We start from the raw sequence: 25,470 nt of genomic DNA on the forward strand, positions 1-25,470 counted from the left end.
AAGGACACCCCAGTAGATGTTGGTTTGGTTCTCGTCTCTCTTCTTTGGGCCCCGCCATTCTTCTCTTCCAAGGATATCAGGAGAGTGTTGGTCCTGTCCACACCCTGCGGTACATCAGGGTACTTTATCCATTAGGGTTTTCATTCAGGTGACAGCAAATCCGACCCAAGTGGCTTCAGAGAAAGAGAACTGGGCCACATAGAAAAAAGTGTCAGGTACAGCTGGCTTCAGCATGGCCCGTCTGTCTCTCTGTCCTAAGGGTAAGTGACTCCCCTCATGTTGCAAGATGACTGGCAACCACACCTTTCCTTCTCATCTGGAGAGAGAAAAAAAGCAAGACACAAGGAGATGGAGAGAGCCAGACTGAAAGAGACTGAGGGGAGGGGAAGAGAGAGAGGGGGAGAAGAGGTTTAAGCTTCTTCAGCAGAGTGGGGAAATACTTTTCCCCAGAAGCTCCTAGAAAACCTTTCACTGGGTTTCATTGTAAATTTTTGGAAATGTTGGGATGGTGCAGACTGGATGTTAATTGTTTACTCGCTATCATTCTGTGAGATAATAGAAATATATGTATGTATATGGTCTTTGCCCCTGAGTCCTGACACAGAGCTCCTGAAAGCCTTGTAATTTCCTGGGCGATAGGAATGTCTTTTTTTTTTTTTTTTCCAATTTTTTTAATGTTTATTTATTTTTGAGAGACACAGAGTGTGAGTGGGGGAGGGGCAGAGAGAGGGAGACAGAATCCAAAGCTCTGAGCTGTCAGCACAGAGCCCGAAGCGGGGCTCGAACCCACCGACCGTGATAGCGTGACCTGAACCAAAGTCGGATGTTTAACCGACTGAGCCACCCAGGCGCCCCGGAATGTCTTTTGTTTTAATGAGGTGACTCTGGGTGGGTTTCTGGATGGCTCCTAGGTGAGAGTTGGTTCCTGGGATAGAGCAAGCAAGCCATGATGAGATGGGAAGCTTGGAATTTTCTGTCCTGCCCCCCCCCCCCCCCCCCACCGCAAGAAGGGAGAGAGTGAAAAATGGAGTTAGAGAACGATCACGCCTATGTGATGGGGGGGGGGGGGGTCCTCCAGGTTGGTGAGCGCGAGAAGGTGCTGGGCTAGTGGTGCTCCTGGAGAAGCTTCGTGCCCCTTCCCATAAACCTTGTCCTATGAGTCACTTCCATCAGGATGTTCATCTGTATCCTTTGTCATATCCTTTTACAATCTACTGGTAAATGTAAGTAAACTATTTCCCTCAATTCTATGAGCCGCTGTAGCAAATTAACCCACCCCTAAGAGGGGGTCATGGGAACCTCTGAGTTTTAACCGGTAGGTCGGAAGCACAGGTGACCACCTGCCCTTGTGACTGGCATCTGAAGTGGAGAGTGTGTTTGTGGGACTGAGCCCTTAACCTGTGGGATCTGACGCGATCTCCAGGCCGATTGTGTCAACGTTGGGTGACGTTGTAGGACACCCGGCCCAGGTCACAGAGAACCGCTTGCTGCGGGGAAAACTCCCCCACATTTGGTGAACAGAAGTGTTGTGAGCGTGGCAGCGGCAGTGTGGCAGTGAAGGGACAGGAGACACACAGGAGAAAGACACAGTAGGAAGAACTGGGTGGTTTGTTTTTTTTTTTTTTTTCCTTACACATTCCCTCCCTCTTTTTCCTTTTTTTTTTTTTTTAATTTTTTTTTTAACGTTTATTTATTTTTGGGACAGAGAGAGACAGAGCATGAGCATGAACGGGGGAGGGGCAGAGAGAGAGGGAGACACAGAATCGGAAGCAGGCTCCAGGCTCCGAGCCATCAGCCCAGAGCCCGACGCGGGGCTCGAACTCACGGACCGCGAGATCGCGACCTGGCTGAAGTCGGACGCCCAACCGACTGCGCCACCCAGGCGCCCCTCCTCTTTTTCCTTTTTTTTTTTTTTTTTCAACGTTTATTTATTTTTGGGACAGAGAGAGACAGAGCATGAACGGGGGAGGGGCAGAGAGAGAGGGAGACACAGAATCGGAAACAGGCTCCAGGCTCTGAGCCATCAGCCCAGAGCCCGACGCGGGGCTCGAACTCACGGACCGCGAGATCGCGACCTGGCTGAAGTCGGACGCCCAACCGACTGCGCCACCCAGGCGCCCCTCCTCTTTTTCCTTTTTAAGAGAATCCTGATTTTGTTCAGGCATCCACCTTTCTTTAATAGCCAGATGATGTGAGGGAAGCCTCAGGAGTGCGGTCTAAATATACTTTTGCCTAATATTGTGGTTCCACGGCCTCTTCCACTGGTTGTTGTAGGCATAGGTGTATGAAACCAGTCAGGCAAGCACAATGTGAGGGCAAGTCGGCTTGGGAGTTTTGGGTTAAGCTTTCTTTGTTTCAAAAAAGAGGCCCACGAAGAGATGGCCTTTTGTTATTGCCTCTGAATGTGGGTGTGATGTCTGGAATTGCCGCGGCCATCTTGAGGCCATGAGGTGGACAAGCCTGAATGGATCTTTCAGGACATTGCAGAATTAGTCAACTCAGGCACTGCCCTGACTCATGATCGCTTGTTATGTAAGATAATCAATTTCTTCTTTGTTTCAACCATCTGAGTTGGGTGCCCTATCACACACATCCCTGGCCTCCATGTTGCCTCTGATTCGTACAGAATGTATGGAGGCAGCCTTGCTTACAGATTAAAGCATTAAAGCTTAACGATTAAAGTGATAGTTTTCTTTTTCAGTTGTTCCCCCAACCTTGTGGTCGGATCTCTCTCCTAGGGGTCACTTTCCCCACTCTGGCCGAGTGGGCTGCATAGTAGGACCACAGGAGCAGTGGATGCCTGTTCACAGCCTGAACAACTGTACTCAGTGACTTAGATAGGAACTTCCCTGGGTGTAGCAGAGAGGGTCAGAGGCAGAGGCCTGGCCCAAACTAGACCCCATCAGAACCTGTCTGCTAGCTAACAGTTTGGAACCGGGACACGAGGCGTTCTTGGTGCTTGACATTTCAAGGGCATGTTTGGCTCCTCTGTGTGAAGCAGAAGAAGGTGGTCTTTGGAGAGACAGAAAAATAAAGCGGAAGCCCACGAGGGAAACCACACAGTCGGAGAGAGACAGAGAGACAGAGAGATTCTGCAAACGGGAGACAGCCTTGTGATTTCGCGCAGCTTTTCAATTCTGTTTCTTGTCCCTGGTGAGGCCCAGAGACTAGCTCTTGCTTGGATTCTAAACTTCCAATAACATTGTCGTTTTGCTTAAGTCAGCTTAAACAGGTTTTATTTCTTGCAACCGAAATCCCTCCACAAAAACCTGGGAGCCATTAACGATGAGGTCCTGATCACAGGCTCCGGTGTAGAACATTATGAGAGATGTATCCCCGAGCCTCAATATCTGCTGTTGGTCATTTGGGACGAGTATTTCAAACCTCTGATCCTTACTGGAGGGCATGCCAGGCGGTGTAATCCTAGCCTCCAACCTCTGCCCCACGGTCTCATGGGAGATGCAGTCCTAGCCTCCATTCCTGCTGTAAGGCATCATGGGAAATGTATTCCTTCCCCTCCAATCTCTGCTGTAGGGCTTCATGGTGGGTGTAGTTCTTGCCTCCCACCTCTGTGGTAGGGAATCATGGGAAAGGTGAAACTACGCTCAATTTTCATTCTAGAGCGTCTCAGAAAATGTTACCTTGGCCTTGTCTCTGCTGTGGGGAATCAGGAGAGGACGTAGCCCTAGCCCCGTTTTTGTTGCACAATACCCTAGAAGATGTGATCTTTCCTTCCTTCCTTCCCTACTTTCTTTCTTAATTACCTGCCACGTTCCAGGCATTATTCTTCTAGATACTGCGAAGACAGCAGCAGTGAGCCGATAAAGGTCTTGCCCGTTTGGGAGGTTATAGTGGGGAGAGTTAGCAAAAAAACCAAACCAGTGACTGTTCCTGTGAACCACTGCAGCATAACAAAATGCCCTAAAACTCAGTGGTGGAAAACCCTCACCTTTTTATTTTATGATTTCTGTGGGGCAAGAATTTGAGCAAGGCACAGCGGGATCAGTGCATATCTTGCCCCACAATGAACTGGGGCCCAAATGGGCTGGCTTAAACAGCTGTAGGGGGGTGGGATGGTTCATTTGGGGCCATATATCTGAAACCTTGGCTCTCGCTGCTGGCTGGTGGTGTGGATCGAATTGTGTCCCTGTCCCCACTGAGAAATACGTTGAAGTTCTAACCTCTAGGAGGTACGAATGTGACCTTGTTTGGAAATAGGGACTTTGCAGATGTGATTAAGATGAGGTCACACTGGATTAGGGTGGGCCCCTAAATCCAATGACCCGGTGTCCTTATAGGGAGCAAGAGAGATTTGGAGCCACAGGGCCACATTCACTGAGAGGAAGGCCATGTGATGACAGAGGCAGGGACTGGAGTAGTGTGGCTCCAAGCCCAGGAACACCCAGGATTGTCAGCAACCCCCAGAAGCGAGGATGAGGCCAGGAAGGATTCTTCACCAGCGACTTTAGAAGGAGCACATCTACTGCCAATACCTTGATTTCCAACGTCTAGTATCCAGAACTCTCAGAGAATAAATTTCTGTTGCTGGAAGCCACCTGCCTCGAAAGTTTGTAGTTACTTTGGCAGTCCTAGGAAATGAAAACAACTGGGCGTCCTGATTCTCCTGCACGTGACGTCAGCTGGGGTCGTGATGTCCGGGGTCGCTCCTTTGCCCACTTGTCTGGTGTCTGGGCTGAGCTGGCTGGAACATCTGGGGCTCTCTCCCCATATGGCATCCACGTTATGAATAGCGTGGGTGTCCCCAGGGCATGGAAGTCTCAGTGTAGGAGGACTTTCACACGGCAGCTGGCTTCCCCAGAGCCAGTTTCTTAAGCCTGGGCCCAGAACACGACATGACATAGCTTCCAGACCACCTTCTGTTGGCCAAAGCAGTCACAGAGCCACTCACGTTCAAGAGCTGGAGATGCCACCCCACCTCGTTAAGCCACCACAATGACCATCAGTGATGTGTGATTAGAGGAGGTCCTAAAAGGAAACCCTGTCCCTTACCTGCCCCCAGATACCTTGGAAGATGTCTTATCCTTTTGTTCATTAGCCATAGGGTGCTGGGGAATGTAATTTTGTCTCTACGGGCTTGCCTCAGCAAGCATGGGATTCTTCAGTGTTGTGCCCCCAGAGTGCCATTGAGATGATAGTTGTGTCTTTTTCTCGGTGAGTCTGAAGGCATCCTAGGAAATATAGCCCAGCCTCTATCTCCTGCCACCAGGGCATCAGTGGAGATGTAATCCTGTCCTTATTCCTCACTGCAGTGCCTCCAGGGAGCTCCGGCCGTCAGAGTAACCCTCCCATTCATCTCCTGTCTCAGAGCCCCCTGGGAGAGGCAGATGCTGCTCCTTAGAACAACAAAGTAGTCTTGACCTTTTGGAGCTCGGGAGAAGAGACTGGAAGGTGAGTGCTTGGGTGAGCGAGTTGGAGCCCACAAATCGATGTGGAGGTGGCTTTGGGTGGGAGTCTACATGGGATCGTTCCCAAGGCTAGGGCCTCAAATGCCTCGGTCCTGCAGTGTGACCCCTGATTCCAGGAAAGGTGCCCCCACCCCGCCTTCATCCTCCCAAAGATAGATGCTACAGAGACGGGAAGATCGGGCCTTGTTCACTGGTATAAAAATCTTTATTTCAGTATAAAATATTAAATAAAACAAATATTAATTAATAATAACAACGATGGTGCAACGATACTAATATGACAAGACCTCTCCTGCTGGCCTGCAGCCTATCTCCAGCTTTTCTCCTCTGGTTCTGCAACTCTGTGAGACAGGTGTCTTGACAGCTGGGATGGCTGAGACCCACAGAGGGCGGCACACTGGCCTGAGGTCACACAGCAAATCTGCAGCGCTGGAAGCCGAGGGAAGGGCAAAGGGTTCCCCTGGATCCAGCCAGGGCAGGGGGAGTGTGGGCTTCAGGTCCAGAGGAGAGTGCCCCCCCATAGTCTGGCACTTATAAGCAGGGTGACGGTGAGGCTGAGGTGGGCAGGGCCACGCCGGGGGGCACCCCCCGTGCGTGGCTGGCGATCCAGGACTGGATGGTTACAGCCGTTTCCAGAACAGCAGGAGACGTTGAGATGGCTCAGGCTGAAGGCTTCAGCCACGTGGAGACTTTGGCACCATGAGGGGGTTGCACAGCCTCTCACTGTGTAGCTTGGGTTGCCCAGGCCTGAGGAGAGAGAAGGCTGTGTGAGCTCCTGGGGCTAGGCCTGGAATTCTCCCCAGGTGACATGCCACCTTGTGGTGGGTGCCACCCGAAGAAAGCGGCAGTTTTAAATGTGGTCCCTCGGGCCCTTCCAGGGGAAGTGTGAAGTCAAAATTATTCCCATAATAATGCTAAAACAGCATTTGGCTCTTCCGCTCTTTTATGTGTGCAGTGAGGTTTTCCAGAAACCCTGGGATATGTGATCTTGCAGCCGACCGAATACAGAAGCAGATAGGAGGCTCCTGGGGCCCCTGGGTGGCTCAGTCGGTTAAGCGTCCGACTTTGGCTCAGGTCATGATCTCACGGTTCGTGAGTTCCAGCTCCGCGTCGGGCTCTGTGCTGACAGCTCAGAGCCTGGAGCCTGCTTTGGATTCTGTGTTTTCTTCTCTCTCTGCCCCTCCCCCTCCCCCGCTCATGCTCTGTCTCTCTGTCTCTCAAAAATAAATAAAAGTTAAAAAAAACGTGAAAAAAAAAATAGGAGGATCCAGCTGTCTTCTATTAAGCCAGGCATTAAAGATATTTGCAAAACGGTAGCCAATGCTGGTCTTCTCATTAAATGTTTTCGTTGTGGAAAGTGGCATTAAAAATTTTTTTTTAGGGGCGCCTGGGTGGCGCAGTCGGTTAAGCGTCCGACTTCAGCCAGGTCACGATCTCGCGGTCCGGGAGTTCGAGCCCCGCGTCGGGCTCTGGGCTGACGGCTGGGAGCCTGGAGCCTGTTTCCGATTCTGTGTCTCCCTCTCTCTCTGCCCCTCCCCCGTTCATGCTCTGTCTCTCTCTGTCCCAAAAATAAATAAACGTTGAAAAAAAAAAATTTAAAAAAAAAATTTTTTTTTTAAATAAAAAATATGTTCAGATGGGATGAAGTTTAATTTTAAAATAAATTAATAAATACATCTCACTTTTCACTTCTAATGCCGTAAATATCTATAGAGATCATGGACACAAGTAATAGTTTTTAAGAGAATGAGGGAATTTTGAGGTGAAAAACGTGGAGAACCACTGGAATAGAGAGACTGGAAAGGATGGCACAGGATGGGAGCCCCTGATGTCCGCAGGAAGTCCCACCCACTTGGGGAAGCCCCGCACCCAGAGAAGCCCACATTTCTGTTGCTGAAACACCCATTTTCCTAATGGAAGCCCTAATTCCCGCCTACACTTTGCGCCCTCCCAAAGGAAGTCCTACCTTTTCCACGGGAAGACCCATCTCTGTCAAGGCGACCTCTAGCCCACAGCCTCCCAACCACACGTCTCCTTTCCCAGCCTCCTAGAGGGGCTCACCATTACTGCCAGTGGCTTCCAGACATTGACTCATGGGGCCACGGCAGGCAGTCAGGGAAGTCTCTTCGGAGGAACACCCATGGGTGCTGTTCCCCTCACAGCTGTAACACTGGAGGCCATTCAGAGGCAGGTTTTGAAGCTCCACAACTTGGAAGAAGACAAGGACACAGAAACCGAGGAAATTAGCACGGGGGTCTGGGCAGGTGGGGTGGAGGGGTGTCCCTCCGTGTATTACCTCCCTAGAACTGTCAACTCGCAGCCTGAGATGTCTTGGAGCCACCTTGTGGTCAGGCATTTGAACGACACTCTCTTCTGGCGGGTTCTTTATAGAACCTCTGAGAGAAATCCCACCTCCCGGCTCCTCCTGAGCCCCCATCTGGCCAGGCACTGGGCAAGCAGCTGTGGAAGACCACAGAGTCCAGCTACCCTGTCCAGTATGGTGGCCACCAGCCAAGTGTGGTTGTTTACATGGGCACTGAAGTTAGCTCGTATTAACTACAATTCAAAGTTCAGTTCACGTTTCAAGTGCTCAATGGCCAGATGAGGCAGTGGCTACCATATTGGAAGGCACGGATATCGAACATTTCCATCACTGTGAGAAGTTCTGTTGGACAGTACTGGTTTATAACAAGAAGGAGCTGGATTACACTGGAGGGGAGGGACAGGGACACGTTTCCCCGAGGACCATACTTAAAGCAGAGACCTAACAAATGAGAAGTAGCCAGCTAGGCAAACTCCCGTGGGCGAGACGTGTTCCTGGAGGAGAGGGTACTGCATGTGCAAAGGCCATGAGGCAGGATGGAGTTTGGATCAGTGCAGACTGTGAGGCAGACAGGTGCTGATCACATAGGGCATAGGACGGCCTTTGGATTTTATTCTGAGAGCAAGGGGAAGTCGCTGCAGCGACTTGAGGAAGGAGGGGCCCATGCTTGCTCTGGTTTACAGTTTTAAGAAATCACTCTTGCTGCTGTGCTGGGCACTGACTGTAGGGTGCAGGAGTGGAAGCAGGGGGGCCAGCAAGGTTACTGTAACAATGTAGGCAAGGGCTCCAGGTGGCTCAGACCACGGAGGTGAGCAGTGGAAAGATTCTAGGAAGCATAAAGCATGGGTCTTGGTAAAGGTTTGACGGGCTCATCGAATTCCCACACAACCCCTCTTTGAGGACGGAGAGACCTAGAGAGGAGGGGTGGCCTGCGAGTGAGTGGCAGCAGCCTGGGTACACCTCCCTGCCCCGACCCCAGGCCTCGCGTGGCGTGCGTCCCTTGCCCCTCACCTGGACCCCCGTTGCATTTGGTGGTGTTACAGCATTGCAGGAAATGGAAGGTGTGGTTGTTGTGGAAGCCGGTGGGGCCCGGGCAGCCAGGAAGGTTGCCACAGCCGCGGGTGTGGTGCTCATCCCTTGGACTGCCTGTAGGGGGCAGAGGAGAGAGATCAGGCTACTGGCCCGGGGCTGAGACTGGGTTTGCCCACGGCAGCAGTCATCTGCCCGGTTCCTGCTTCGTGGTTCATTACAGGACCCTCATTTTATTTGGGGCAGCCATTATCTAGCCAAAAGACACATTTTCTACCCGCCACAGGTGTAGTCATGTGACTGAGTTCTGGCCAATGTGATATAAATAGAAAGATTTCATGGGACTTCCAGAAAGGAGAACCCTCACGAAGGGAAAAGTGCCTATTTTTTGGTCCCTTTTTCTCATTCTTCTTCCTAGAACTTGGACATGAGGTCTGGAGCTCTGGCAGCCATCTTGGACTATGAGGCAATCTTGAGAATGGAAGCAGAGAAGAGAAGGCATCTGGGTTCCTGGTGACTGTAGAACTGTCCTAGTGGCCCAGGACTTCGGATCACTAGACTTTTGTGTGACACAATTAACTTTCTGCCTTGCTTAAATGCTTGTTATTCTGGGGTGGTTGTTAAGTGCAGCCTTGGGACGGGACAAAGCAGGGAGGAGGAGCTGCTGGTAGGTTGGGGCTCACCTTCCAGGGTCCGGTGGGTCACCACCTCCAGGCACTGTTCTCCAGGGCTGCGGCATTGCAGGCTCTGGACCCAGCCTCTCTCACAGCTCAGGTCTGATGAGGCGCAGGAAACACATTCAAGGTAACGGCTTCGGGTTCGGGGAAAGGTGGGAGGCCGACCTGTTTGGGGAGGGGTGGGAGGGTGAGACTCCCTGGGAGAGTCCCAGAGATCTAGTTCCCTTGAAGACTCACTTTAGCGTCAATTCCTCTTCATCTCACCCTTCAGCCAATCATCAAAGCCCTGCCCATCCCACCTCCTGAATCTTTCTAGCATCCATCCCCTCCTTTCCAGCCCCATGACCAGGTCAGACCGCCTTCAACACCAGGTTTGTCTTTGGCCTTCTGGTTTCCATTCTTGCCCCCCAACCCCACCAAGTGCATCCCCCACAGCCCTAGAAGGATGCTTCTAATTTTTTTTTTTAATTTATTCAATTTTGAGAGAGAGAGAGAGAGAGAGAGAGAGAGAGAGAGCACGAGCAGGGTAGGGGCAGAGAGAGAAGGAGACACAGAATCCGAGCTCTCAGCACAGAGCTTGGAAGGATGCTTCTAATACATGAATCCGACCCTGCCTCTGCTCTGCGCAAAACCCCTCCATGGCTCCCCGGTGCCCTCAGAATAAAATCCAAGCTACTCAGCACGGCATTCAAGGCCCATCAAAGTCTGGGTCCTGGCCACCTCTCCTGCCTCATCGCCCTCCACTACCCCTCAGGCTCTACCCCTCCACAACTTCCCACAGCCCCTGAGTGTACAGGCAGAACACACTTCCTTGTTCCCTACTCTCCCTGTCTCCTCCTACTCATTTTTCAGGCATCATCTCAAATTTCACCTCCTCTAAGAAGTCCTCCCTCACCTCCCAGGCCGGATCAGGTGCCCCTCTGGGGTCCCCTTCCAGCCACGCCCACTTTAGGTCCTCCCTGGGAGCCCCAGCGGGTAGGTCTGGGGGGGCTGTCTCCATCATTATCTTGTCCCAACACCACCCAGCACAGGGCCAGGGCCAGAGAAGATATTCAATAAATATTTGCTAAATGAATGAATCAACAATTGATCAAAACTCTGCTATCGTTCCCTGTGGTAGCCAATCTCCGAGCCCCCATGACCCCTCGCTCCTGGTATGCGTGCCCTTATAGGGGCTGACCTGTATAACTAAGAGGAATATTGCGGAAATGATGGTGTATAACTCTTGTGCAAGATCGTAAAAGGCACTGCAACTCCTCCCTGGCTCTCTCTTGGATTCCTTGGTCTGGAGGGGATCCAGCTATCACATCGTTAGGACACTCAAATACTCCGCGTACTCGTCTACATGGTGAGGAACTGAGGCCTTGCCCAAGTCATGGGATCACATTGTCCGTGAGAGTGAAGCTCCCTTTGGAGCCAGCAGTCACCTTGACTACACCTGCATGAAAGATCTAGAATCATCTGTGTAAGTTACTTCCAGATTCTTGACCTTCAGAAACTTTGTGAAATAACACATGCTTAATTTTGTTTCGAGTTTTGGGACAATCTGCAATGCGGCCACAGATAATTAATACACTCCCCAGTTGTGTCAGGGATCCAAGCCTCACTTGATCGATCTGTGAAAACTCGGCCTCTCACCCCTTCTGGTCCAGGCCAAGAGGATGAATTATTTTTCCCTGGAAACACCATAGCCATTTCCTCTGCCCAGGCCTTGGCCCACACCATTCCTGAGCCTGGCATGCCCTCCCCTTCCTGACCCCAAATATCCAAGTTGAGTTGGGGCCAAGTCTTACATAAGAGAGAGGACGGTCTCGGCCCCTCTCTCAACTGGCAGGCCAGCTGCTGGAATCAGGTGAATCATTTACATCCAAAGCCAAATCTTCCCCAACACTAAAGAAAAATAACTAAAATTCCAACATGAACTTCCATGAAAACAACAACAACAACAACAAACACCACTGGGTTTGATTTGCCGTCACCACTCCCATACCACTCTAGGGTCCCCTGGTGAACTTTTCTATCTCGTTCTTCTAAATGTGGGTGATCCCCAGGGCTCTGTCTTGGGCAGTTTTCATTTCTCATGGTACGCGCTCTCCCATGGGGATGCTATTCATCGACCTGACTTCATTTCCATGTGTCTGCCGGGAACTCACTCCAGGCAGGACTTCTCTCTGAGCTCCACATCTGTACACCCAACTGCTTCCTGGAGGCCCCCTGACCATCCCTCAAACACCTGAATCGCTACGTGCCCCAAGGGAAGCTCTCCATCTTCTCTAAACTGGCCCTTTGCTCCTGAATTCCACATCTCTGAGGTGGCCCAGTTCTTCAGTCCCCCAGGGCAGAAATCTGGCAGGTTCCTTGATCCTCTGCATCCAGCATCAATTTGGATACCTCTAGTTGCCCTGTCTTCTAGCTCTTTAATCCTTTTGCCGCACTGCACACATCTTTTAAGCACATCTATTGAGCTGTTAATTTCAGTCACTATTCTGTATTTCCTGTTTGACTCTTAAAAAACGGGACACCACATTTCTGCTAAAATTTATCCTATTCTCTATTTTTTGGACTCTGTTGGTCATGGCTTATTTATTTATTTATTCATTAAAAAAATTTTTTTAATGTTTGTTTTTGACAGAGAGACACACAGAGTGCGAGTGGGGGAGGGTCAGAGAGAGAGGGAGACATAGAACCCGGAGCAGGCTCCAAGCTCTGAGCTGTCAGCACAGAGCCCGACGCGGGGCTCGAACTCACAAACGGTGAGTTCAGACCTGAGCTGAAGTCGAACGCTTAACTGACTGAGCCACCCAGGTACCCTGATTATGGCTATTTTAAATTTCCCTGTCGGGGCCCCTGGGTGGCTCAGTCGGTTAAGCGTCCGACTTCGGCTCAGGTCATGATCTTGCGGTCCATGAGTTTGAGCCCCGCGTCGGGCTCTGTGCTGACCGCTCGGAGCCTGCAGCCTGTTTCGGATTCTGTGCCTCCCTCTGTCTCTGCCCCTCCCCTGTTCATGCTCTGTCTCTCTCTGTCTCAAAAATAAATAAACGTTGAAAAAAAAATTTTTTTAAAAATTTAAATAAATAAATAAATAAATAAATAAATAAATAAATATATAAATAAATTTCCCTGTCTAATAACTCTACTATCTGAATCGTTACGGGTCTGTTTCTACTGTTGGATTTTTCTCTTGGTTTCCTGTTAATTGGTCCTTTTTATTTTCTTCGGGGTACCTTGTAAGTTTTGATTAGATGCCAGACATCACAATGAAAATTTGTAAAGGCTCTAAATAATGTTATTTTCTTCCCAAGGGGGGTAGGTTTTCTTCCTGCTGACGATCAGATGGAGGCATTTTTAGGGCTGGTCTATTTCAGTTTTGCCCTTACGCCTCGGGTGTGGACTGAGAGGAAAGCGTGGGGTGGTTACCAAGGCCTCTCTCTCTCCAACTTGGCAACTTTGGTCTTTCCAGCATCATATGCCTGCTGGAATCTTTGCTCAGTTCTGTAACTTCCCAGATACTATTTTCTGCTGAGTTTCTTGGAGTTTCACCCTATGCACATACAGCCTGCCAATGACTTAAAAGAAGTTTGCAAATCTGGGGACTCCCTTTTCTGTGGTTCCATGTGTTCCAGGATTTTACCTCTCATTTTCTAGACACTCTGGCAGCCCTAGACTCTGACCCTTGTCTTCTCAGCCTAGTGATGATCTCCCTTATTTGGGTTCTATTTCCTCTCCTCAACAGTGAGTTGGAAAGTGTACCCAAGGAAACACCCAGCTTGTCTGCATAACTCAACTTCTGTGCTTCCCTTATTTCAAGGATCGTAGCATCTCAACTTCCTTTCTTCATTTGCTGCTCTCCAGTGACCTCAAATAATTATTTATAATTTGCCCAGCTTTTCTGGCTGTGACTGGCAGATTAGTCCAATACATGTGATCCCATCATGACCAGAACTGCAAACCAACCTCCATGTCTAATCCATCACTAAGTCCTGCTCATCTACCTGCTAAATAGTTCTTTTTTAAAGAATATTTATTTATGGGAGCACCTGGGTGCCTCAGTTGGTTGAGCAGCCGACTTCAGCTCAGGTCATGATCTCTTGGTTCGTGAGTTCGGGCCCTGAGTCAGGCTCCGTGCTGACAGCTCAGAGCCTGGAGCCTGCTTCGGATTCTGTGTCTCCCTCCCTCCCTCTCTCTCTCCCTCCCTCGTTCATGCTCTGTCTGTCTCTCTCTCTCTCAAAAATGAATAAAAATTAAAAAAACTTTTTGTTTGTTTATTTATTTATTTATTTATTTATTTATTTATTTAGAGACAGACAGACAGCATGAGTGAGGAAGGAACAGAGAGACAGAGGGAGAGAGAGAGTCCCAAGCAGGCTCCACGCTGTCAGCACAGACCCTGATGCGGGGCTCGAACTCACAAACCTCGAGATAGTGACCTGAGCCGAAACCAAGAGTCAGATACTCAACCAATGGAGTCACCTGGGCGCCCCCTCTGCTAAATAGTTCTTAAATCCACCCCCCTCCTCTCCAGCTGCATGGCTGACATTCTAAATTTTTTTTTTTTTCAACGTTTATTTATTTTTGGGACAGAGAGAGACAGAGCATGAACGGGGGAGGGGCAGAGAGAGAGGGAGACATAGGATCGGAAACAGGCTCCAGGCTCCGAGCCATCAGCCCAGAGCCTGATGCGGGGCTCGAACTCACGGACTGCGAGATCATGACCTGGCTGAAGTCGGACGCTTAGCCGACTGCGCCACCCAGGCGCCCCTGCATGGCTGACATTCTAATCCAGTCGCCCTCTTCTTCCTCTGGACAGCCTCAGCCAACTCCAAGTTGGACTCTCCTCATCTACTCTCCCTCCATCATTGCTTCCCTCTGAGGCCAGAATAATTTGTTTAACAATCCACATCTGATGGTGACACTCTCGGCTTAAAACCCTTCCATGACCTCCCACTGTTCCCCAGATGGTCTATGCTCCTCACCACAGCCTAGAAGGCCCTGTGTAATATGACCCTGCCAGGTGCACAAGCTCCTCTTGTCGGTTTTTTCCTCCCCGCAGCCATGCTTTCACCCACCTTTGTGTCTGTCGCTCTCCCCAGAAAACCCTTCCCACTGTCTTTTTAATAATCTGACTGCTACTCATCCCTCAAGATCCAGCCTAGTCATTGCTTCCTGTAGGAAGACTTCCCTGACCTGAGTCCAGTATTTCCCCCTAGGGTCCCACAGCCCCAACGCTTCATTCCTCCCAGCCCCGATCACTCTGGTGTCTGTTTCCTTTATCTCAGCCCTGAAAGTTCTGGACTATGCTTCCCCATTACAGCTCTGACCCCTCTGACCTGTTTCCCCATCCTGGCGCTGACTAATCTTAGCAGTCGCTGTCTGGTGATGGGTCTCTCACCCCCACTCCCTCCCCACTGGACTGTAAGCCCAGTGGTAAGGCCCAAAGCTGTCCCGGTCACCTCTGTATCCCCAGTATCACATAAGTACAGGATGGGGTTTAACCAACTATTCAGGATACAATGGCCTTAGAAATGGGGCTGGTATAGTTTTACTACTTACTAAATTACTGAATTGACAGCTGCTGCCCCAAGCTTGCTGGTGGACCCCTGGCCACTCCCAACTCTCTCTTTATTTATTTCCTTAAAACTTTTTTTTGTAATGTTTATTTATTTTTGAGAGAGAGAGAGAGAAAGCATGAATGGGGGAGGAGCAGAGAGAGGGAGACACAGAATCCGAAGCAGGCTCCAGGCTCTGAATTGTCAGCACAGAGCCTGACGCGGGGCTTGAACCCACGAACCGTGAGATCGTGTAACTGAACCACCCAGGCACCCCCCCCCCCCAACTCTCTCTTTAGAACCCTATGTTCCCAAGATTCATCAGCTAAGGTGGGAGGGGGGTGCTCCAGAAGTCTGTTCTGACTGGTCAGTGCCTTATGCATCGACTGATATTGTTAAATATTTTGAATATTATCTGTAATTAGAATTAATTGAGTCTACTCCATTATTAGTGCTTTCCTTGTGCAAATCTAACAGCAAGATGATGCTAGTGTCCCTTCCCTGAAAATAAACATCTGATTCAGTCCCCACCAACAGATGGAAGTTTGAGGTCAGGATGGATGAACAAGAAACAGTGCAAACGCAGGTGCTCTGCTTAACTGACGTCATTGTGACTGGTCTGGACTTAGCCAATTTCCTTCCTCACCGGGTCCAGAAAGAGGAATCGGCATGCATGACCAAGCAACATGGATCCGTTGCTTCCTACCCTCTCCTGTGGGAACTTGAGCCTTTCTAAGCCTTTTTGTTAGACGGGCATTTGCATGGGGGCTGGGGGGGAAAGGATCAGGAGAACGACGAGTTTGAGTCAGAGAGACGGTGCGGGGGTCGGGGATGGCAAGGGCTGCCCAACTCACCAGCTCTGGGTCGGTTGCACAAGTCAGACCCACACACGGCCTCCGTAAGAGTGATGATCTTCACGCCTGTCCGATAGCTCATGGTCCTGTTGCTTTTCTCTGGGTGAGCACAGCCTCTCTCCACCACCTCCAGCTCGTCACCTACTGTGAGGAATGCGTCTCTGTCACCCCAAAGGCTCCACTGGGCCCAACCGGCCTCTGATACTCCTGGTTATATGGTCACCCACTTCCGGGGCTGACCTCTTCTCTTGGGACCAGCTGTCTCCCCTCTCCCCCTCCCAGCACAGAGAACCTACTCTCTCTTAGGGACAACACTGTTGTGGAGAACTTCTGGATCCATCTACCCCTCCTGCCCAGCTTAGCAGTGAGATGCCTCTAATAGGATTTTTTTTTTTTTTTTTTTTTTTTTTTTTTTTAAGCAGGCTGCATGCCCAGCGCTGGGCTTGAACTCACTATGCTGAGATCAAGAGTCAAATGCTCCACCAACTGAGCCACCCAGGCTCCTCTCTAATAGGAATTTTTAAAGGAAAATGTTACAAGCTTGCCAAATACTATAAGAGAGTGATATAATAAATATTGTGTATCTGTCACCAAACTTTATAAAGTATTAGCATTTTGCTGTATTTTGTTTCAGATATTTTTGAAAAGGAACTTAAATTTAAAAGATACATTTAGGGGCGCCTGGGTGGCTCAGTCGGTTAAGCGTCCGACTTCAGCTCAGGTCATGATCTCAGCCTGTGAGTTCGAACCCCGCGTCGGGCTCTGTGCTGACAGCTCAGAGCCTGGAGCCTGCGTTGGACTCTGTGTCTCCCTCTCTCTCTGCCCCGCCCCTGCTCATGCTCTGTCTCTCTCTGTTTCCAAAATAAATAAAAACATTAAAAAAAATTTTTTTAAAGATACATTTAAAGTCTCCTGATCACTCCCCCACATCCATTGCCCTTATGCCCTGCCCAGAAGCAATTACTGATACAGATAATTCTCACACTAGATGTGCCTAACATGCTGTTGTTTATTTGGACAGTGTTTATTGTATATTGTTACATACTATTTATATTAAAAGGTATCATACTCTGCAACGTGCTTTTTCTCTCTCAACCTTATGTTTTTGAGATGTATCCACTTCAATGCCTACGGCTCTAGTTCCTTCATTTAAACTGCCTGCAGCATTCCATTGTGTGCTTATGCTATGTTTCTCCTCTGCTGATGACTAATCTGTTATCACAGACGTCACTGCTGAGAACCTTCTTATACACGTGTCTCTGGGCACGTGTGTCCAAGGTTCTTCGGGCTTTCTATATTCCTAGGAGTTGAACTGCTGGCTGTGGGGTATGCTAATCTTCATCTGTACCAGATATTGCCAAATTGGTCTTTGCGGGGGATGCACCAATTTACCCCCGCTATTAACAGGGTCTGCAGCCTCACATTCTCATCCATTCTTTGCTTTGTCAGTGTTTCGAATGCTTGTCAATCTGGTGGGTGTGAAATGGGGTCTCCTTGTCTTTTTCCTTTGCACTTCCCTGATTACTGGTGAAATGAGGGTTCTTGGCCACTCAAGTTCCCTGCAGGAACCAAGTGCGGGAATCTCACCTTCCCACATGCGCATGACTGTGGTCCTGCAGAGGTCCTGGCCCGGGGCACACTCTTCCACCTGGCACTTCCCGGTCCTCCCACACAGCATGCACTGCAGGCCCCAGGAGGCTGGGGGAAGAAAGAGGAGAGGAAAGATTGTTATAGCTCCGTGCCAGGGTCCCCCCCTTTCCCCTTCATGCCCCAATACCGGGACCTGTGCACTCAAGTTTATGCTCCGCGTTCGGCCCGACCTTTAGTTCCAACACTGGGTTCAGGCCAGCTGCTTCCAGTCTATCTCTAGCCCCACGCTGTATCTACGTCCCCCTACCCTAAAGTTCTATCCCCGCCCACAATACCTCTCTAAAGTCCCGCCCTGGCTCATTTTCCCTTGAATTCTGTACCCACGCGGGGCCAATCCTGAAAGTCCAGTCCTCACCCTCTGTCCATCTGGACCGTCTAGCCTAACTGCAGTTTAGGTGCTTTCCCCCACCGCACCGGGCCTCGGTCTATTCTGCCTCTCAAGCCCTCCGAGGGGCGGTCTACGCTCACCCTACTGCAGCTGATCTTTGTTCTACCCCACTTCCCCATGCCTTCCACCAACTATCCCCCAGTTAACGACCCCAAACTCTACTCTTTTCCCAAAGTTCTCTCCCCGACCATCAGCCCAGGCCAAAGTTCTAACTCCGCCCACCAGACCTCTGGAGGTTCTAACCCCCACTACTGTAGCCTCGGTCTAAGTTCTCTCCCGGCTCACCGTGAGCTCCTCCCCGGAAGCTCTCTCCCCGCCCACAGGCTCCTCCCCCAAAGCTCTCTCCCCGCCCACAGGCTCTTCCCCCGAAGCTCTCTCCCCGCCCACCGGCTCCTTCCCCGAAGTTCTCTCCCCGCCCACCGGCTCCTCCCGCGAAACTCTCTCCCCGCCCACCGGCTCCTCCCCCAAAGCTCTCTCCCCGCCCACAGGCTCCTCCCACGAAGCTCTCTCCCTGCCCACCGGCCCCTTCCCCGAAGTTCTCTCCCCGCCCACCGGCCCCTTCCCCGAAGCTCTCTCCCCGCCCACCGGCCCCTTCCCCGAAGCTCTCTCCCCGCCCACAGGCTCCTCCCACGAAGCTCTCTCCCCGCCCACCAGTTCCTGCCGAGGTTCTAGCCCCGGCCCGCTAGCGTGTCCTGTGGTTATAACTCCGCCCACTAGCTCCGCCCCAGCTCCTATCCCCGCCTACCAGGCCTCCCCTGCAGGGAGTCCCTTCCCCACCCCAAATTCGCACTCCCCTGGAGTCATTACTCATTCTTGGCCACGAATGATCCGGAGAGCTTTTCGGGTTATTCAGTGTCGAACCACCCCGCAACCCGCGTTCCCGCCCCGCCTTGACTCAGTTCCTTCTCAATTTCCTCTCGCTTTTCAACCCTCTCCGGTACATTTCCGGGGGAAAAGAGTAGAGAGGGTAGCTTCGGCCAGGGGATAGTGAAAGCAAAGGTCCTCGAGGCTCGAGGGACAAGCCCTGGATCCCAAGCCCCTGCCTCCGCGACGTTCGGCCTCTCTAGACCTCTTGTAAAATGAAGCGCCGTCCTGCCTGTCTTTCAAGCGGCTGGTCGGTGGGGGGAGATCCGACAGCGTGGAGAAGTCTGCGCAACGTTCCTGCTGCGGGGTCAGAATCCTACTTACTCAAGGGCTGGCTGTGTGACCTCGGACCGGTTACTTAACCTCTCTGTGCCGGTTTCCTTCTCTGAAGCAGGGCTAAGACTAGTCCAGCCCGTCCAGTTTGAAATTGCAAGGAAAGCGCTTAGAAGAGCGGCCGGAATAAAGAACGCACTCACTCAACGGTGGCTGTGGTTAACTACACGCCTTCGCTCGACTAATAATTGCCTGAGCACCTACTGTGGGCCAGGTACGGTGCTGTGTGCGGCTGCAGACAGCAGAAGGATTATTATTTGAGTGTGTGTGTGTCGCGGGGGGGGGGGGGGTGCTGGAGACTGAGCCCTCGCCCTCCAACCCGTCGAACTCTGAGCCCACCGCCCTCCCCCACCCTCTCCTCTAAGTTCAAGACCCAGCTCCCCGCTCAGAGGTTCCGGCATCCAGTCCCTACCTGGAATGCAGGTCTGAAACAGCAGCAGCAGCAGCGACAGCAGCAGCGGGCGGCCCATGTCTGGTGGCAGCAGGTCCTGTCGGCGGCCTCCCTGCACCTCTCAGTCTGGCCTGGGGAAGGAGACAGTTTTGTGGCCCCGGGGCTCCTCCCAGAGATTTTGCGAAAGAGCGAGTCAGCCCCAGATGCGTGGGTGACTCCCTCTCCTCCCCCCACACCCCTCCTCCTCAAAAACTTCCTTTGCCAGGGCGCGGCCGGCCAGGAGTAGGGGGGCTGGCTCTGCTCTGACTCATGTGTAGTGGTCACGGGCCGTCTCCAGTCAGCCGAGGTGCAAATTCCAATTCTCCTGCTTCCTGCTATGGGGCCTCGAGCGAAGGACCTCAGCGGGCCGCTTAAAACTCCTGATGGGACATTTGATCATCAGTTACTGTTGACGATTTCTGTTAGTTTTGTGAGAAGGGATAATGGTGTTGTGGTTATGTGGGGAAATGTCTTTATCATTAGAGATGCACGCGGGAATATTTGGAGGTGGAATAATGTAACGTCTCTAATTTGCCTTAAAACACTTGAGCCAAAAAAGTAGATCTTGCTGTTATGAAAATGGTTTTGCGGTTATGCGAGAAATTGTTCTTAGTTTTGAGAGACGCTGACTTAAATATTTAGAGGTGAATGTCATTGATGTCTGAGTTTACTTTAAAATGCTGTAGGAAACAAGAAAGGCAGAATACTTGTATCAATTATATCAGGGTAACCAGGGTAACTGACTTGCCATTCTGTCTCCTTTTCTGTGTGTTTGTAATGGTCCCTAATAGATTTTTAAAAAAATTTTTTTTTCAACGTTTTTTATTTATTTTTGGGACAGAGAGAGACAGAGCATGAACGGGGGAGGGGCAGAGAGAGAGGGAGACACAGAATCGGAAACAGGCTCCAGGCTCTGAGCCATCAGCCCAGACCCCGACGCGGGGCTCGAACTCATGGACCGCGAGATCGTGACCTGGCTGAAGTCGGACGCTTAACCGACTGCGCCACCCAGGCGCCCCTTTAATAGATTTTTTTAAAAAGCAAAATAGGGGTGCCTGGGTGGCTCAGTTGGTTGGGCGTCCGACTTCGGCTCAGGTCATGATCTCCCAGTTCGTGGGTTCGAGCCCGGCGTCGGACTCTGTGCTGACAGCTCAGAGCCTGGAGCCTGCTTTGGATTCTGGGTCTCCTCTCTGCCTCTCCCATGCTCATGCTCTCTCTCTCTCTCTCTCTCAATAATAATTAAATGTTAAAAAAATGTTTTTTTAAATAAAATCACATGTAAAAGATGAAACAGTCTAGTCTCTCCATCTCGGGGTGCTTCTGACCGACCAATCAGAGCAATTTAATGCAGGTGGAATGTCTAAAGTAGTTGCTGGTCCCCAAGGAAGTCTCAACAAACTCCTTCAACATTTACCAAGGACCTACTTCGTACCAGGCACTGGTCTGGGAACTGGGGACACAGCAGGAAACAAAGCAAAGTCCCTACCCTTGCCAATGGGGAGTAAACATGTGTTGTTTAATCTACGGTTGTCAGGCAGTGATAAGGAAGGTGGAAAGCGAACCGTGGTGAAGGAAGTGCAAGGTACAAGTGAGGCACGGTTAGTTTAAGTGGGGTCATGCGGAAGAGCTTCCCTGAGCAGGTGGCCTGTGAGCAGAGGCTGAATGTGGTGAGGGCAGAAGCTGGGTAGATGGTCCAGGAAGAGTTCCAGGGAGGGGCCGCAGGCAGTGCAAAGGTCCTGAGGTGGGAGTGTCCTGGTGGGATCAAGAACAGGAGAGTGGCCAGTGTGGCTGGAACAGAATAAGGGAGGGAAAGAGGAGGAGGCAATGAGTAAGTAGCACTCCCTCTACTGCTCTAATAACAGGTATTGCATTATTATTCTTACTAATTCATTGAAGCCTTAAGGTAATGATTTTAAGGTAAAGTAAGAAGAGTCACCCCAAAATCCTATCTTCTAAGAGGCAGTAGAGCCTAGTGTTTGTTTTGTTCACATTTATTTATTTTTGAGAGACAGGGTGAGACACAGTACACGTGGGGGAGGGGCAGAGAGAGAGGGGGGCACAGAATCCGAAGCAGGCTCCAGGCTCCGAGCTGTCAGCACAGAGCCCGACGCGGGGCTCGAACTCAAGAACCGCGAGATCATGACCTGAGCCGAAGTCAGGCACTGGTCCTGCTGAGCCACCCAGGCGCCCCTCCATGCCTGCCTTTCTTTCTATCTCTCGGCCTCTTTCTCTCTGTGACTCGTTCTCAAGTGACACACACCTGTGAGGTCCAGTGACGTGTCATGAGAGGGGGCGGGCAGGAGGCTGGGTCCGTGTACAACCCCAGAGAAGCTCCAGGAATGTCAGCTCCTTCCTCCTCCTGACTCACCTGGGCCTCGCCCCTCTCCTCCCTGACCGCTGGGCCCTGAGGGAGGCCTGCAGGTTTCGGGGGCTTCCCCCAGCTGAGGAGAGGAGACTCTCATGCAGAGTCAGGGAGAAAGACCGTGAGAGACAGAGACACAGAGAGGGAGAGACGGTGAGAGAGACAGAGTGACAGATGGCGGGGAGGAGAGGAGAGGGGCCATGGACAGACTGATTCAGGGGCAGCCAGACAGGGAGAGAGATCTCTTCACCTGAGAGGACAGAGACGGAGAGAAATAGAGGCACAGAGACAGAGAGGCAGACACAGAGGCAGAAGCAGAGGGAGTTGGAGAGAACGACACCCAGTTCCTTCAGAGAGAGCAAGGGAAGACACAGAGACCACGTGTGTGAGTGCACACCCACGACCCCCTCAGCTTCTTGCCACCAGCCCGAAGCCCCTGACCTGGCTGTCAGTGGGGGCATGGCTGTGGCTCCAGGGGACGCTAATGTGGCTTTCCCATCCCGGCCTGGCCACCTCCCAGATGTGGTGACATCACCTGTCAGGGCCTCCCTCTGCAAAAATGGGGAATGAAAGAGGAACCCCACCCACCCACCCACCCACCCCAGGAAGTGAAAGAGCTGGGAAACTCCTGAACTCCACACCCCTCTTTCCCCATTTTCCAGGCAGAGAAACTGAGGCATAAAGGAGAGACTTTATTTATTTAAAAAATCGTTCTAATGTTTATTTATTTTTTATTTATTTAAAAGAAATTTTAATGTTTATTTATTTTTGAGAGAGAGAGACAGAGTGTGAGCAGGGGAGGGACAGAAAGAAGGAGGGAGACACAGAATCTGAAGCAGGCTCCAGGCTCCGAGCTTCTAGCACAGAGCCTGATGCGGGGCTTGAACCCACAAACTGTGAGATCGTGACCTGAGCCAAAGTCAGACGCTTAACCGACCGAGCTACCCAGGAACCCCACTGAGGGCTTTATCTTTATAACTTGGTGAATCCTCACAGGATCCTGTTTTGTAGTTGGGGGAACTAAAGTTTAAAAAGTCCTGGGTGGCTCAATCCATTAAGTGTCCGACTTTGGCTCAGGTCACGATCTCGTGGTTCATGAGTTCGAGCCCTGCGTCAGGCTCTGTGCTGATGCCTCGGAGCCTGGAGCCTGCTTCGGATTCTGTGTGTCTCCCTCTCTCCCTGCCCCTCCCCTGCTCATGCTCTGTCTCTCTCTGTCTCTCAAAAATAAATAAATGTTAAAAAAAATTTTTTTAATAAATAAATAAATAAATAAATAAATAAATAAATAAATAAAAAGGCATGATTGGCTGAATAATGGCAGCCACAAATCTCCAGGTCCTAAACCCTGGAATCTGTGAGTGTTACCGTCTGCGTAAAAGGGGTCTTCGTGGATGTGATTAAGTTAAGGATCTCAAGATGGAAACATTATCTAGATGACCCTCGTGGGCCCTTGATGTAATCACAAGTGTCCTTACAGAGGGAGGCACATGGACATTTGACTATACACAGAGGGGAGGAAAGCAGGGTCAGAGAGAAAAGACACTTTGCTGCTGGTATTTATTTATTTATTTATTTATTCATTCATTCATTCATTCATTTAGAGAGCATGAGCAGGGGAGAGGCAGAGGGAGAGGGAGAAAGAGAATCCCAAGCAGGCCCTGCACCATCAACACAGAGCCCCACACGGGGATCGATCTCACGAACCCACAAGATCATGACCTGAGCTGAAATCAAGAGTCAGACACTCAACGGGCTTGATTTTGTCCCTTTAAGACTGGTTTTAGGGGCGCCTGGGTGGCGCAGTCGGTTGAGCGTCCGACTTCAGCCAGGTCACGATCTCGCGGTCCGTGAGTTCGAGCCCCGCGTCGGGCTCTGGGCTGACGGCTCGGAGCCTGGAGCCTGTTTCCGATTCTGTGTGTCTCCCTCTCTCTCTGCCCCTCCCCCGTTCATGCTCTGTCTCTCTCTGTCCGAAAAATAAATAAGTGTTGAAAAAAAAAAATTAAAAAAAAAAAAAAAAAAAGACTGGTTTTAGATTTCAGATCTCCAGGGCTGTAAGAGAGTACATTTCTGTTGTTTTAAGCTGCTAAATTGATGCTAATTTGTTACAGAGCCAACAGGAAACTAATACCAGAGGCTGTCACTTGCCTGTAACGGCCTGTGGGCACAGAGTCAGGATTTGGACCCAAACTGCCTGGCTCCAGGGCCCACGTGCAAAACCATCACGGTGAACGTTGCCGCTCTAGGAGGGGACAAGAACCAGGAGCCAGAAGCCCCCAGCCTCTTTCCATCGGTCCTCCACTGGTGTTCTTGGCCGCGCCTTCCCCTGGCTTCTGGGGCAGGACTGACTTGGGGAGGGGAGAAAAGATCTGCTGAGTTAGTGCAACAAAGACAATTTCCCCATGTCTAGCACCTTGCAGCTCAAGTAACACCACTAAGTTGCAACCGCAGAAATAATCATTGTACTTCAAGGGCTAATGTTGCTAATAGATAAAGAGCCCTGATTGAGGGTTGACTGTGTCTTCCTTCCTTGGCCTCTCCAGTCCCCCTCCCCCCATAAAGAAAGAAAGAGATCTATTGAAATCCTAACTTCTAGTACTCAGAATGTGACCTTATTTGGAAATAGGGCTGTTGTTGATGTAATTTGTGAAGATGGTGTCATAGGGGAGGAGGCGGGGCCCCTAATCCAAAGCGGCTGGTGTCTTCATGGGAAGATTGTCGCATGAAGACAGAGACACAGGGAGAAGGCCATGGGATAAAGGGAGCAGAGACTGGAGTCAGGGAGCTGCAAACCAAGGAATACCAAAGATTGCCAGCAAACCAATAGAAGCTGGCAAGAGGCAGGAAGGACTCACCCAAGAGGGTCTCAGAGTAAAGCAGGCCTGCTGACACCTTGCTTTTGGGTTTCCAATTTCAGTTTCCAGCCTCCAGAATTGTGAGACAGCACATTTCTGGGTTTTTGTTTTTGTTTTTTTGTTTTTTTCCCTGATTAAGAGTAATGCCCTCTAGGGCTACAGCAGCTAGTCCTGGCACTTTTTTTTTTTTTTAATTCTTTTTTTGGCGGGGGGAAGAGAGATAGAGAGCGAGTGGGGGAGGGGTAGAGAGACAGAGGGAGAGAGAATCCCAAGCAGGCTCCGTGTGGAGCCCGATGCAGGGTCGGCTGGGCACTTCTGTGATTCTGAGTCATCCTGTCCGAGGCTCCTGGTTGCCGCAGCCTCAGGAAACTAACAATGGCTCCCAAGAACCAGCAGAAAATTAGCAGAGGACCGGAGAGGAAGCATGAAAGCGATACTATGATGCGATTCGCATCTGTTCGCTTTTGCTGTGTTGCACCACCCCAAAATGTGGTGGCTTAAAACAGCACATATTATACTCGAAGGTTCTGCGGGTTGGCCGGGCCCAGCTGGTCCGGGCTGGCTCGGCCGGGCCTGACTGGTCTTGGATGGCCTCATTCGTAGGTGCTGGCTGGGCGGGCTGGGAGGCCCGGAGCCTTCCTCTGAGTGGTCTCCGCCCTTGCAGGAGGGGAGCTCTTTGGTACAGTGGCAAAGGGGTCGCAGCAGCAAGACGCTGACAACAGAAGCTGCAAACTCT

The 25,470-nt window shown here is 50.9% G+C and overlaps 1 protein-coding gene across 3 annotated transcripts; it reads right to left on the reverse strand.

The window, feature by feature from the left end:
• Window positions 1-5,609: 5,609 nt before the first annotated feature.
• PLAUR (plasminogen activator, urokinase receptor) lies at window positions 5,610-19,815 on the reverse strand. Of its 3 annotated transcripts, none has more exons than XM_086689991.1 (7): window positions 19,503-19,815; window positions 17,443-17,553; window positions 15,856-15,996; window positions 9,462-9,620; window positions 8,761-8,895; window positions 7,488-7,634; window positions 5,610-6,173 (listed from the first exon to the last, which is right to left on the reverse strand). In XM_086689991.1, the coding sequence occupies exons 1-7, from the start codon at window positions 19,558-19,560 to the stop codon at window positions 5,920-5,922; spliced, it is 1,005 nt and encodes a 334-aa protein (XP_086546117.1). In that variant the 5' UTR covers window positions 19,561-19,815; the 3' UTR covers window positions 5,610-5,919. The 3 variants fall into 3 exon arrangements, with proteins under 3 accessions (XP_086546117.1, XP_086546116.1, XP_086546118.1); XM_086689990.1 differs by having other exon boundaries at window positions 15,856-15,999; window positions 19,503-19,811; XM_086689992.1 differs by lacking the exon at window positions 19,503-19,815 and adding an exon at window positions 17,861-17,981 and having other exon boundaries at window positions 15,856-15,999.
• Window positions 19,816-25,470: the final 5,655 nt, after the last annotated feature.

Source organism: Puma concolor, chromosome E2, assembly GCF_028749965.1.
Source record: "Puma concolor isolate L17-30 chromosome E2, mPumCon1.1.hap2, whole genome shotgun sequence".
NCBI lineage: Eukaryota > Metazoa > Chordata > Mammalia > Carnivora > Felidae > Puma > Puma concolor.

What these genes read in the sequence shown, in the direction of transcription:
- PLAUR (XM_086689990.1), bottom strand. Translation starts at nt 19,560, where the DNA reads ATGGGCCGCCCGCTGCTGCTGTCGCTGCTGCTGCTGCTGTTTCAGACC. An exon ending in AGTCATGCGCATGTGGGAAG is followed by an intron (nt 16,000 to 17,442) that starts GTGAGATTCCCG and finishes CATTCCTCACAG; the next exon opens with TAGGTGACGAGCTGGAGGTG. An exon ending in GACCCACCGGACCCTGGAAG is followed by an intron (nt 8,896 to 9,461) that starts GTGAGCCCCAAC and finishes TGCCCCCTACAG; the next exon opens with GCAGTCCAAGGGATGAGCAC.